This window comes from Amphibalanus amphitrite, unplaced genomic scaffold (genome assembly GCF_019059575.1).
Source record: "Amphibalanus amphitrite isolate SeventyFive unplaced genomic scaffold, NRLGWU_Aamphi_draft 000538F_arrow, whole genome shotgun sequence".
NCBI classification, from domain to species: Eukaryota; Metazoa; Arthropoda; class Thecostraca; order Balanomorpha; family Balanidae; genus Amphibalanus; species Amphibalanus amphitrite.
This window is the reverse complement of record NW_024882032.1, coordinates 86526-100725: the sequence shown is the minus strand read 5'-3', so window position 1 is coordinate 100725 and position 14200 is coordinate 86526. Positions and strand designations below refer to the sequence as shown.

The window sequence follows — 14200 nt, the reverse complement described above, 5'->3', positions numbered from 1 at the left end:
TGCGCCGCCGACCCGGACCTAACCCCCCCCCCCACCGCCCCACGGGGGAGGGGGGGGGGGGAGTTCGAGGAATGCTCGACGGAAGACTACTTCGGGGAAAATCTCTAGGTGCTCGAAGGGATTTCTTGGTTGGGGAGTGGTGGAGAAGGAGCTAGGCTTATAATGGGAGGGGAGAAGGGCATGGGCGTAACTTTGTATTCACTTGGTGTGGAGTGCTCCACACCAACTTTGAAGTTGGTGTGGAATTTCCACACCAACTTTGGGTAGTTCTTTTACTCACCATCAACAGCTTATTTGGACCCAAAATGAAGAAACAAGAAAGAGCAATTACTTTTAATATTTAAATAGAACAATCTAGCATGCAGACAGATTAAGTAGAATTCATATATAAGACTTGAAGTTGCCATGCTTAAAATATTTCTCATTATTTATCTTATGTCCCCCTTGCTACCCGGGGCCATCACAACCTAAATAAATATAATGGTCATTGGTCAATGGCGCAAGCTTGAACAAGCAAGATATTGCCACTATCACATTGAAATCATCATTTCTTTCCAGCTTACAGTACTGGCATTTGACAAATATAATAATGAAAGCATTTCAATTGATGTTAAAAAATTAACATGCGCCCAAATTTCTGCCCAAATTGAAAAGTATGAAAATTAAGCAACTCGGCCAGTTTGATCCTACCAGTCAGTTAGAGTTTTCAGCCTCTTACCTTTTAGCTTACTCTCAGTCCATAAATAGATGCCTTCCCTTTATACAATATGCCATGCCAGCCACGGTGCTTTAGCCTGAAATACCAGCCTGAAAAATCAACCTCCTTCTTACAAAAGTCAAAGGCTTATGTGCTTAACACACCGCAAAACTAAACACAATCAAACACAATGTATAAGTACCCTTTTTGACATATAGGGTCTTGCTTTTTGACCTGACCCTTTGGGTTTGTTCCCGTCGCTCCTCTAACCTCCTCCAAGCTCCTCTAACCTCCTCTCGTTTCAAAAAATCGTTCCCGTCGCTCCTCCAAGCTCCTCCAAGCTCATCTTGATTTCACATCTCACCACCACTATTTGCCTCCTCCCTCATCCCAAACGAAAGTTGGGGTGCGTTCGGAGAGCGCGGAATATTCCCCGTCATCGTGAAAATTCCCCGTGTTGCGTTCGGAGAGGGACATTCCATACCGCCAATTTCAAGGATCGCCGCTACTGCGCCAAGTTGAGTTCGTGGGATTTTGTTTGGGTTATTTGGGTTATTTGGTTATTTAGAACGCTACATCTATGACAAGATGTAATAAGAATGAAGCTCTTGGAGAAAGAACAACTAAGAAAAATCACAATTATTTTCAACAAAAAGTCCCATCTGTACTGTGCCTCCCCCCCCCCCCACCCCAAACACACACAACACAACACTTCAAATTATCGTTTTCATTGCTTCCGCAACTGAGTAAGCATTATCAATTGTTGGATTTGCAATAAAACTGATCAGGGTGGAAACAAACGCAAGAAATATCCATTTATATTCAATAATATACTCACTCGAGCATACCGATGGGCGCCGCCATCTTGACGGGAACGACGCGTGAGATGCTTTTTAGATTCCGCGCTTTCCGCGTCCGTTCCGCGGAACTTTCCCCGGGAATCGCTCTCCGAACGGCATGTTCGGCGGAAATTTCATGCCGGCGTGGAATATTCCCCGGGAATCTGCCTCTCCGAACGCACCCTTGGTTTTTTGGAGGAGGCTCTTGCGTAGACATATTTGGCGCACGTAATACAAATGTGAATTGTTTATAAATGAGATTTGAGGGAAGTGGAAATGGTTTTAGTGATTGATGACGATTGGACGAGTAATGTTTGATATTAATCTAAGGTTATTTTATTAGAAAGCGATTATTATCTCTTGATTTATGTTTGCGCGCCATAAATCGCCGACCGTTACAGCCCGCAAACAGCTGATTTCCTCGCGAAAATGTTCCCGTGGCTCCTCTGAAACGGCTCTCCTCCAAGCTCATCCAACGGTCGGAAACACGGAGGTCCCCAAGCGTTTTCGTTTTAATTAAATGAATCCAATTAGTATCACAACATGCTATAATCCAACTATCTAACATTCCCTGCCAGTAAAATGCAACAGCCTACCATTTAAAGCTGGCAAAATTGACCCCAAAACACCACATACCTCACCCCTCGCAACCGACGCTTACGCCATGCTGGTTACGGCGGATGAGCACAATCTGTTTTTATAAACAATCAAGGCTGCAAAAATATCAGATGCGTTTCGCGTGCACAATTTTTTATCGCAGACAGAAATGACAAACAATACCAAGGTTCTCATATTGTTATGTCTAAAGCGCGGACAACTTTAAATTTGAGAAAAGCGATTATTACTCGATGAAATTCAAAGAGGTGTCCTAACCTAACCTAACCTAACCTAACCTACTGATTTTTGCCTACCGAGCTTAAAGCAACCTAACCTAACCTACTGATTCTTGCCTACCGGGAATCCTAACCTAACCTAACCTAACCTAACCTAACCTACTGATTCTTGCCTACCGGGAATCCTAACCTAACCTAACCTAACCTAACCTAACCTAACCTAACCTACTGATTCTTGCCTACCGGGAATCCTAAACCTAACCTAACCTAACCTAACCTAACCTACTGATTTTTGCCTACCGGATAAGGAAAGAAACCTAAACTAACCTAACCTAACCTAACCTACTGATTGTTGCCTACCGGGAATCCTAACCTAACCTAACCTGACCTAACCTAACCTACTGATTTTTGCCTACCGGATAAGGAAATAGTTACTCGCAGGAATAGATTGCAGGCAATAGTAAATCAAATATTTTCAGGTTAAGTGGTCATGCATCAGGCTTCAGGCCTTCGGCCTGAAGCCAGATACATAACCATTTAACCTAAAAATATTTGATTTACCATTGCCTGTAATCTCTCCTAAGGCATTGCCTTCGGCACTGCACTGCTTCGCCACGAGTTGGCCACAGACGAAAACATGTACAGTACAGGCGAAGAAATGTTGGACGAAAAATGAAAATATGTACAGACAAAAAAAATACACGGGCCAAAAAACGAAAATAAAGAAAATGCACGAACGAAAATATTTACGAACGAAACATTTCTGAAGACTTTCAGAAAAGTCGCTATCATTTGTCGACAGATCTGGCGCATCTCGTGAGGCGCTTTACCGAAAAAGAAAATAACCGAATTCTCTTCTATTAAAAATTAAAAATACAGAACCGTAATTCCAAAATTATTTGTGTATATCTATCTTTTTTTTTCATAAAAATAGTACCCCCCCACCCCACCCAAAACCCCGGTTTCCCACAGGTCCCCTAGTGTGTTGGGTTTTTTGAAGATACTACATTTCTGCGTAATGGTATTTAACAACAATTGACATGTTGACAACAGACCGTCGTGCGGCTCCACCGAGATCGTGGTAAGAATACGATTAGTTAGCTTTTGGTCTTAAAATTATCGATCAGATAACTGGAAACCACATTATTCTTACTAAACATGAGTTTCTCTATAGAATGATGTCTATATTATAGGGATTAACTAATTTTGAAGCGGGGACCTCCGTGTGTACCGCCCATCCAACCTCATCCGAGATTTTTTGGGAGGAGCGACGGGAACAGACCCTTTGTCTCTATTAGGGTTTGTTTCCGTCGCTCCTCTAACCTCCTCCAAGCTCCTCTAACCTCCTCTCGTTTCAAAAAATCGTTCCCGTCGCTCCTCCAAGCTCCTCCAAGCTCATCTTGATTTCACATCTCACCACCACTATTTGCCTCCTCCCTCATCCCAAACGAAAGTTGTTTTTTTTGGAGAAGGCTCTTGCGTAGACATATTTGGCGCACGTAATACAAATGTGAATTGTTTATAAATGAGATTTGAGGGAAGTGGAAATGATTTTAGTGATTGATGACGATTGGATATCTTTAAATAGTAATGTTTGATATTGATCTAAGGTTATTTTTATTAGAAAGTGATTATTATCTCTTGATTTATGTTTGCGCGCCATAAATCGCCGACCGTTACAGCCCGCAAACAGCTGATTTCCTCGCGAAAATGTTCCCGTGGCTCCTCTGAAACGGCTCTCCTCCAAGCTCATCCAACCTCATCCGAGATTTTTTTTGGGAGGAGCGACGGGAACAGACCATGGCCAGATATGGCTATGCAATCGTCTCAAAAACGCCAGAAAAGGCGAAGCTTTACGCTGCCAGATTGGAAAAATTTATGGCTGAAGGAAAGCTAGTAAACAACTTGATCGACATCGCAAATATCTTATTAACTCGCGCCCGGCTGGGGGTCCTGGATTTCAACGCCCTGCTGGGGGGGGGGGGTGTTTGAACACCCCCTTGTAACTCGGCTCCTGGGCCACGTAGCGATACGCGGAAGGCGGCGTTCGAAAGAGCGTCAAAAATAATGAGGAAATCACTTTGGTCAATTTTTTGGTCAGGTCAAAGGTCAGGTCACCAGAGGTCATTGAAGGCAAAATTTCGCCGATTTCCAGGTCGAATGTCGAAAATTTCCAAGAAGCCAACGCATAACTCGGGAACCAATAGAGATACAGCGCCGCGGAAACGCGCATTCGATAGCCCTATTAACGCCCTTTCTGAGAAATTCTCTCAGATTTGACCTAACGTCAACGGTTTTGCCTGCAGGGGGCAAAAACTGCAAAAATAGCCGATTTTTTCTCGGAAACAGTTTTTCTGCAATAACTTTTGACCCAAGCCTTGTACCAGCTTACTTTTACCGGCATCGTGTTCCTCTCGTCAAGACGCATCGAATGAACCATAACTTGACCTTGAAAGGTCAACTTGAAAATTTGACCTCAGGTCAAGGTCATGACCTGACCGGAAAGGGTCATGTTGCATATCAGTCGATCCGTATCGTCGAGCTGAACACATTTAAGGCGTTTTCATCGCTCTAGCATGCCTCTATCAAAAGTTATTTGCGAAAAACTGTTAGATACCATTCGTGACCTAAGATGACCTCAGGGCATAAACAAGGGTCACGGACACCATTTTCATGCTCAGTGTGTCTAAGCCACTTGTAATTCGGTGTTTGGGAGTGTTTATAATGTCTTTCATCCAAAAGAGGCGCATTTCAATTTTCTCCCATTGACTTATAATGGGGAGGTCGCAAAATTGACCTGACCTTAGGTCATCGATATCCAAATTCTGAGATATACATTTTGTACATGCTATTGCTCTTAGCAATCGCTGAAAGTTTCAAAGCGATCGGTCACTCGGTGTAGCTATGACAGACATTGAAACTTTTTATGAGGTGAGGTCACTTCAAGTGACCTGGTGACCTGACCTTGTATGACCTTGGTCTGAAATTTTCACAACATGTGTAGAATTAATGTATGATAAGGTGTACCAAAAACGGCGGCGCTCCGCGCCGCCGTTTTTGAGATAATCGCGAAAAACCACAAGGGGGGGTGTTCAAACACCCCCCCCCCCAGCAGGGCGCGGGTTAAGGGTATTGCCCGTCGCTGAAGAAAATGAAATTGCAGTTGAAAATAATTATTTTTTACAATATATTTCATCGTGTAAGCCAGCATAGGACAGTCGATCTGAGAAATATTTGGTAAATTTGGCAGCGATTCACCTGACACCGCGCCAAAAAATGCTTGCTGTTGGCAAGACTGTTGTTGGCACGTGTTCAAGGCCATATATTATAGGGCACGTGTTGGCACGCGGCCAGCGGCACACGTGGCATAAGCTGATCGGTACATTATTTATTGTTACAATTGCCTTAATTATAGAAAAAGGCAAGATGCACATATGTGAATTCAGTAGAAAAAGCAGAATACAATCGTGCACATTTTCACCGATGACTAGGCACATATAACAAAGCATGGACCAATCCGGGTCGTGGCATATGGATAAGAGTGCGACCCTACTCCACACCAACCTTGAAAACGTTTCTACACCCATGGAGAAGGGAGCATGAACAAATACGTATCTTAGGAAAGAAATGAAACATGGTAACTGCGATCGTAGTGCATAGGTACGAGTGCATACTGCATGGCGTGCTGGTTTTAACAAGAGAGGTAACTTTGTTGTTGCCAAGTGGAGACTATTCATCCACACTGTTGCTTCACCTTGAATTGATAATTAAGTTCTGAATGCTGCATCATTCATGCGTTCTCTACTGTGTGCATAGCATTTGTACAATAGCAAACAATGCCTGCAATGGCACATAGTAGCAGCAGTGAGCATTCACGACTCAGTTGAAATGAACTAAAGGCAGTTGAATGAACTGCCTAAGTCAGGCGTGTTTCTTTTTTCCAACCAAAGGAAGGCGCTGTACCCGAAGATGCTTCTTTGTAACCAAACCAAACAAAAACTAACATAACCTAACCTAACCTGACCTAACCTACAACCTACAAACCTACAACCTAACCTACAAACCTACAACCTACAAACCTACAACCTAACCTACAAACCTACAACCTACAAACCTACAACCTAACCTACAACACGCCAAAAAATTCAGCCGGCAGCGGGATTCGAACCCTAGTTATCAGAACATGAGGCGAGTGTGCTAACCACTACGCCACGCAGCCAGCTGATGGGATCGAGGTGTAAGTCACTTTTCTATGACGCAATGGGATATTCTCCGTATAGCGCCTTCCTTTGGTTGGAAAAAAGAATTACGCTGTGCACCCTTTGCGTTTATGCTTCCAACCGCACCAGCTAAGGCCGAGTCAGCCCAGATGTAACCGCACGTGTTGGGGTCTCCGGAAACTGGCGATTGAACTTTGGAGAGTAATGAGCTTAGAACACTGTGGGCCTCGCCAAACCGCCCCTAATTAAATAGCTCGCTAAATGTATCGGCTAGTGGGTAGCGCATCCTAATCCATCGAAATTAGGCTGGAGATGGCAGTCCTGTCGGTCGGATGACTGCGCTAGAGTCACTCTGAAGCCCGTTTCCATAGGATTCGGCAGCGATTCTGTACTCTGTGTGAATTGGAAATCACCCAAGCGCTTCAAGACAGGCTTCCGTGGCATCAGTTGCTTCTAGGAAGACATATGCGCTGGAAGGGACCTCGAACTCTCTGAGGCTAGCTACCGAACACAGAGAGCTAACAGCTGCTCGGCTGGGCAGCTCACATCCCTTGGCTAGCTCATGTAGCTCAGAGCTAACTTCCCCGGAAATTCTCGTGATAGTGATGCCATCACACTTCTTGTCAGCTTAGACAATGGTTGTCTAGTTTCCACGAGCTGGGGACTGAACCGAGACGAACTTAGCGAACTGAACCTAACTTGACGCCAGGAACTTAGACCTGACGTGATGCTACGTTCTGATGCGGTGCTAACTTCCTTCCTATGTAGGTTGAAAGTCTCGGTTTCAGGTATGACAGGAGGCTTTTCCATTCAGCAAACAGGCAGAAGCTGCTTTCTGTCCACGCTTTCTCAAATACTTCCCTTGTGAGCTATGGAGAAGGTAAACGTCTTAACTGCTGCAGCTACATGTAGCGTATGCATACTCGTATGCATACGAGTAAACTAAAAATGTTCTCTTTGAAACATTGTCCTCTTCAGCTTATCCGGTACCAGCCATATCATGGATTTATCTAGAAATATGAAATATCTTTTTTGACGGCTATCAGATACCGCAACGTTTACCTTTTTGTCACAGTGAATAAGTATGTTTGGATGCAATAGCAGACACCCAGTATGTATCTGCTGGAAGGACACGGGCCTCCAAAGGGCCGTGGGTCCGCCCTAGCGCTCAGCGGGCCACAGGTATTGATTTGGGCGTTGTATGCTAAAGGTTTCGCGGTGCAAGACGCCTGCCACCGCCATCACCTAGCTGGTGGTGGTGGCGGGGCCGACGATTTGCAGGGCCTGTTTTATGACGGTAGACCACGACATTCTGCTGTTGTTAGGCGGACGGCCTTGGAGCGATTTGGACGTCACAAGTGGTGGAGCGAAATCCACTTAGGCACGCGCCAGGGGTGCTATGAATTATGGACGGAACGTCAAGATTGAGGAAGTGGTTTGTTGCCAGCGGTTTTGGAGTTGCTTAGATGAAAATAACAAAATGCATCCGATTTGTCGGAGAGATGGTGATTTGAATATTTGTGTTTCTACCTCAGCGGCTTGGAAGGATGTGTTTCTGGGTTGAGTTGTTGCCTAGCGCTGGTGCTCCGATTTATAAGTTTCTCAACTTCCGAGACGCCCGTAACTCTGCAATGAAAACCGCTGACAGTGACAATGTCCGAAACCCAGTTCGACCAACCCGCCAATGTTCAGCATTCATTGACGCTATACTAACCTTTGAATCGTCGGACGGAACTTTAAGTGTTACCGCTGGGTGCAATAGACTGATTGTTAGAAACTGATTGCACCTGACACTCCAATACACGCCGTTCCGGGTCACTATTGATTGCGTGACCTTGACCTTTGCTGCCGAGCTAGGCGTGTGACCTTGACCTTTGCTGCTGAGTTCTAGACTGAATTCAAGAAGTGATTATAGTCAGTGTGCAGCTGTATGTCAGGGTGTCATGGCAGGGGCTATGTCGGGATTGGTCGTCGGTCGTTGGGTGTAGTTTGTCTGTGAGCAGGTTTGTATCAATGCATCTGTATTTGTGTATCAGGTGTGTTACATGTGTATCTGTAATTGAATGATAACTTATGAGTAGCGGTCATGATGCATGGGTCTGCAGACCCACTGACCCACTGAGTGACGACCATGGTCGTCTGGTAGTAGTTTGCGTTGAACAAGTTCTTGCCTTGATCAATTGAAGTTCAATAACAGGAAATAAAATAATAAAAAATATTGGCCTGGAATCGCTGACAGAACACTTTTCCTTTTCATAGGAAGCGTTCAACAAACATTTGTGATACGAAATATTGTGGCGATCGAGACGTTTCCTTCTGTGCCGAACAGAATCTTGTGCAGAAAATAAATCTGCCGCCGCTATACGGCTAAGGCTGAGTTGTGAACCAATTCCACTCGGATTGGTTGGCGAAACATGACACCCGGTTTATGTAACGTGACAACTGTAAAGATGTAGTGGCTGCACTTTTTCTGGACGGCGGACGCAACCACTGATAATATTGTAAAGGTGGCTGTAGCCCGGTGTGTGTGGGTACGTTTTACGTCACAATCGTGTCAGTTCACTCCATTATTTTTCAAGTATTTTGACTCTCAGTGTCCGGACACACATACGGGCAGATAGACAGTGAGAGCGTAAACATAAAGAGACAAACAGACATAAGGAGACAAACAGACATAAGGAGACAAATATTGGTCTAATCCGACCAATATTTCTGCTGGTGTCCTCGGTTCCCCATTTCAGGCCACTCTCAAAATTATCCTGCCCTACGCCGCTGCAGTTCGTGAAGCACTGACGTTGGTCTGTGCAATTCGCAGCGTCTTCAGTTAATTTCGCGATTGTCCCGATTGATCACTGATGTAGATAAAGGATCCCAGGCGGCAGTCGGGTCAAACTTTGAATCCGGCCGGTCGGGGTATAGTTTGGGGTTTGATGAGAAGAAGTTAGCGATGTACAAAGTTTAACGATAACAGGGTTATTATTACGTGAAAAGCATGATGCAATGATTGAGCAGAGCGATGGGGTTAGTTGGACAGGTAAATCGCTTTCCGTATAAAACGCTCTAACTTTACATCATTTTACTTTACCTTCTGTATTTGTAAAAAGTGATAAATATGATTGTCAAACTAATTTAGTACAAGAAGAAGCTCTGCAACAAAGACACATTCAGCACGCGCTTTGGGTATCTGCATAATTGTGGTTTCTTTGTGCGATACCGGCTGTTCAGCATATCAAAGCGTACTTACTATAAAAAAACAACTAAAAATAACACTATTTTGAAATTTCACTGCCACCCAACCCAACTCACGTGCCCAATCATTCGGCACCTCATCGCTGCTTAATACCTCGTCTGGCTTCAAAGTTAGCGCAAACTTGCTCATCACAGTCGTCTGCTTTGAACTTCGGCTCGAGACGCTTCCATCAGAAGGAGGAGACACGGTATCTATTTTTGCACGCGCCTGCTGGTGCAATTTGTCCCCAATTTCGTCACCTTACAATCAACTCCTTATAGCTCCGATACTTGATCGCTGGTGCCTGAAATAGCGTTAGATCGTTTGACTACCAAATCTCGGCTCGGGCTGGCTGGGGAGCCCGGTTGACCTCAGACCGTGCAGCGGAGAGGCCGACACTCCGGTCCGGGTTGCTTACCCAGAAAGATCAGCCGAGCAGCGCCTCACTCCGAGCCAGCTTCCGCCGGAAACCGACCCAGCTGGCCGCTCAATCCAGCTGCACCGTGAACTGTCTCACGAGCTGCCTCACGAGCTGTCTCACGCGCTGTCTCACTAACCAGAGCTGTCTCACGCTAGTTGTCTCACGCCATTTGTCTCTTATGATACCGTGACTCACGAAAATCCTCAGTTCAGTCACGGTCGCCGCCTCCAAATCGTTTTTCAAACAGACGAGGTCGCCCTGAAAGGCTGCAGAGTTCCGACCCGTCGTCACGAAAGTCGACACAGGTAGTTGATACCGGTGTGAATAATAGATGCGCCGTTGAAGGCCCGCCTGGTGACGGTCTGTTTGGCGATGTGGCACGTGCCGAGGCCTGTTATGGCGTCGTCATGGCAACCGACGTCTCTTCCCTAATAAGGCTAGCGATGTGCATTAAAGAACGGAAAGATATGCATCGGTGGCGCTCTGTAAAGTGGCACATATAGCCTGATTTAGCTTTTTGGTGGCGGCGTTGTGGGCTGGCGTCTCATTAAAAGTTCATCAGAAGTTGGGGCTCCCTCGGTACTACATATAACGAGAGACCTGGCTGGGTTATAATCTCCTATTTATGAGACGACTTCAGCTGTTCTAATGGTTAATAATTTGTTAATTTAACCGAGATTAGCGGCGCCACTGCCAGTGTTTATGGCGCAGTTTATGGATTTGCCGAAATATTGAGCGGAATGATTTAGCCCGCACACCGTTCGAGACGGATAAATGTGCTAAATACCGACTGCATTGACACGAGACTGATTTGATCGCATAAATTGTGCGCCTATTTAGTCCGGTATCCTTTTGGTTGATTAATTACTTGGGTGCAAGCTGGTGATTTTACGATCTAGTTTACTAGCTTATTGTGACGATAGCTTTTCGGCGGATGCAACTCTTTCACCAGCTTTGTAACACCTATGTATATCACACTGTAACACATACACATACCTACATCCCACTGTAACACATGCATCAACCAAACAATACACTATTCTGACCGCCCCCTTTTCGTCCGTGTGTTCACAGGTGGACGATAAATGGGAGTTTCCACGGCGCAGGCTCGTGCTGGGAGAACTCCTCGGAGAGGGCGAGTTCGGGAAGGTGCTCAAAGGACAGGCCATGGGCATCGCAGGCGATTCCGGTGAGTTGATGTTTCAGTGCCTGAAGAAATGCTTGGTAAATATGGCTTGAGTCAAATGTGGCCTGAGTCAAATGTGGCCTGAGTCAAATGTGGCCTGAGTCAAATGCAACAGATATGTACTCGTATTGTAGGGAATGCTAGCTTTATGTTTCTTGGGTCGGGGTATAAAGTTGTAAGGGTAAAGTGTTCTCTAATCGCTGGAAAGGTTCAATGAATTATGACAATACCAGTGATGTAGCACTATCATTCTCAAATTACTTGCATGCTACGAAGTAACTTCGAATGACTAACGCTATCTTTCTGAAATATCTTGCATGCATCGAGGCAGTTACTGAATCGCTATCTTAAAAGCCAGCAACAAACGTTTCAACGGCCTCTTTAAGGTTTGAAAATCGAGCGACTAAAGAAGTCTAAAAATAGAAAATAATCTTTCCGGTTAGCCTAGCATGGCGTTTGTAGACGGATAAGCAGCTCACCGTTTTACAAGACATTAGACGCTGGGACCAGTCTGATTCCTCCCGGATCAAAACCTCAGAACAAACTCATATGCTCTAATGCAGTATTTCTGTCGACTTAGAATACGAAATAAATCCGAAAAGCTACGGGTGAATGAAGGAGCCTCCTCACTCACTGCAATGATCTTTCACTTATCTGCGGCGATCGTAGTCCACCATCATTCCGCCCAGCCGTTTTACTCTGAATCGGGCCTGGATTGCCTCTCATGTCGGGCCTATCTCAGCCCCTCCCCATTGATATGTCGCCAGCCGGAAGCTGAATTTACATTTCAAAGTATTTGTAGTGTCAAATTTATTCTGAGACCTTGGAGGCCGCTGGAAAATGGCCAACCACCGAGCCGCCTTTCTTATCCATCCTCGTGCAGTGTGGTGTCACGGTGCCGTCTAACCGAGAGATTGAATACAGGCGAAGACAAGAAGACGCATTCAAAACGAGTCATCTGCCGTTGGACAGTCTCGAAAATGGCCGACCGTGCCGTGCTGGACAGTTTGGGAGACGGACGAGGGCCGCTCTAGCGAACAGCGCAGTGCCGTGCTACGTAACGAGACCACTTTTGAGGGTGTGACGTCAGAACCGACAGCGCCAATGGGCCAATGAGACCGTGGCGCAGCTGGCGAGCTGCGTTATCACATGGACACGGCTTGCTGTCCTCGGCTGGCGTCTAGCTGCGTCGTGGATTGTAGAGATGACACCTTCTGTCGTAGAAGCTAAAATATTTAAAGAATCTGTTAACGTCTTTAACTTTTTTTTTTGTTCTTTTTCCCCATGTCATGATCTATGCTCCCACCTTTTTTTTTTCTTTTTTCTTTCCTCTCGCTTCTGCCTCTCCAGCCTCTCTCTCTCTCTCTCTCTCTCTCTCTCTCTCTCTCTCTCTCTCTCTCTCTCTCTCTCTCTCTCTCTCTCTCTCTCTCTCTCTCTCCCCCTTCTATCTCCCTTCTCTCTCCCTTCCATCGCCCCTTATCCTTTCTTCCCACCCTCCTCCTCCCCGTTTCTGACCATCATTAGCAGACCCACCAATCCTTATCCAGGAATTTCAGCAACCCCAACGCTTATGTTGGCCCCCTCCACACACCTCCTGCACCTCTGTTGGCGTTTCGTAACTCCCGACGCCCCGTCAGCTCAGGGGCTGTGACCTGTCAGCTCAGGGCTCGGCAGTCGCTGGTTTTGGCCGCGGGTGTTGAGAGGTTGATCCGCCACAGCCGCCTGTCACCTGGACAGTCGTGGGCTGTCACCTGTCAGCTGACAGCTGCCACAGGGTGTTCCCCGGCTTCCCACCACCGCTACTCTCTTATGTGTTGACAGAAATGGCGGGAAACGAGGCAGGTGGCTTGTCCAGGATTTGGATTGGTCTGCTTGGTTTGGAGCGAGTCTGGCTGGCATGCGTCGTGGGTTTATGTAAATGTGTATTTTGGAGCCTGTAGGTAGAGTGTTGTTTCCAAAAACATGCATAAGTTTGGCGTGTCTCGTGGCTCGTGCCAGTGTCGTATTGTCGTTGTATTCGTCTATTACTTCTTTTTCTTTTACCCCGCAATAAATATCTGCGTAATGCGTTCTTCCTTGTTTATGAACTTTCCACGCAGTCCTACATGTCTTCACAATAACCGTTTTACTGTGTAGTTCTCTCACTAGTCACTTCTTCCTTCCCTCATCAGTTCCTGAGGAAAATAAATCCACCCATCTCACCACTCCTTCCCCTGCCCCATCAGGTTGCCGCCAGGTAGCGGTGAAGATGCTGAAGCCCTCCAGCACCACTGCCGAGCTGCAGGACCTGCTGTCGGAGTACAATCTGCTGAAGGAGGTCAACCATCCTAACGTGATCCGGCTGCTGGGGGCGTGCACGGGGCCAGGAGGACCCGTCTGCATCATCATGGAGTTTGCAGAGCTCGGCTGTCTGAGGTGGGTTGGGGAAAGGTTGAGGTGTGGGATAAAAAGAAGAATAGTGACGGTTGGATGTAATGCTATGTGTACTTACTTACCTATAATGTGGTGGTTCTCGTTTAGGGTTCCCGGAAGACACCGGGTCGAGAAAGCTGCCACTAGCTTGTATGCTTCAATGCTTTAACTGCTCGAAATGAGCCTGAATGGGTGAAGCAGCTTTTGGACTAACAAATTGGTGCACCTGCAATGCCAGTTAATTTATGAATTATTGCTACTTTCCGGACTTTATTGTGTGTATTGAACATAGGTCCTGGTAACCGTGTTAGGGTTTGCATGAAAACAATGCTGCTTAGTGCATAAGATTATTATGCACATTGC

General features: G+C 46.0%; 1 protein-coding gene across 1 annotated transcript in view; it reads left to right on the top strand.

The window, feature by feature from the left end:
• Window positions 1–14200, top strand: part of LOC122393500 — a 117503-nt gene that overhangs the window by 88231 nt on the left and 15072 nt on the right. The window contains exons 13-14 of the mRNA XM_043389558.1: window positions 11314–11428; window positions 13651–13840. Coding sequence (XP_043245493.1) covers window positions 11314–11428; window positions 13651–13840 — 305 coding nt within the window. The remainder of the gene's footprint in view (window positions 1–11313; window positions 11429–13650; window positions 13841–14200) is intronic.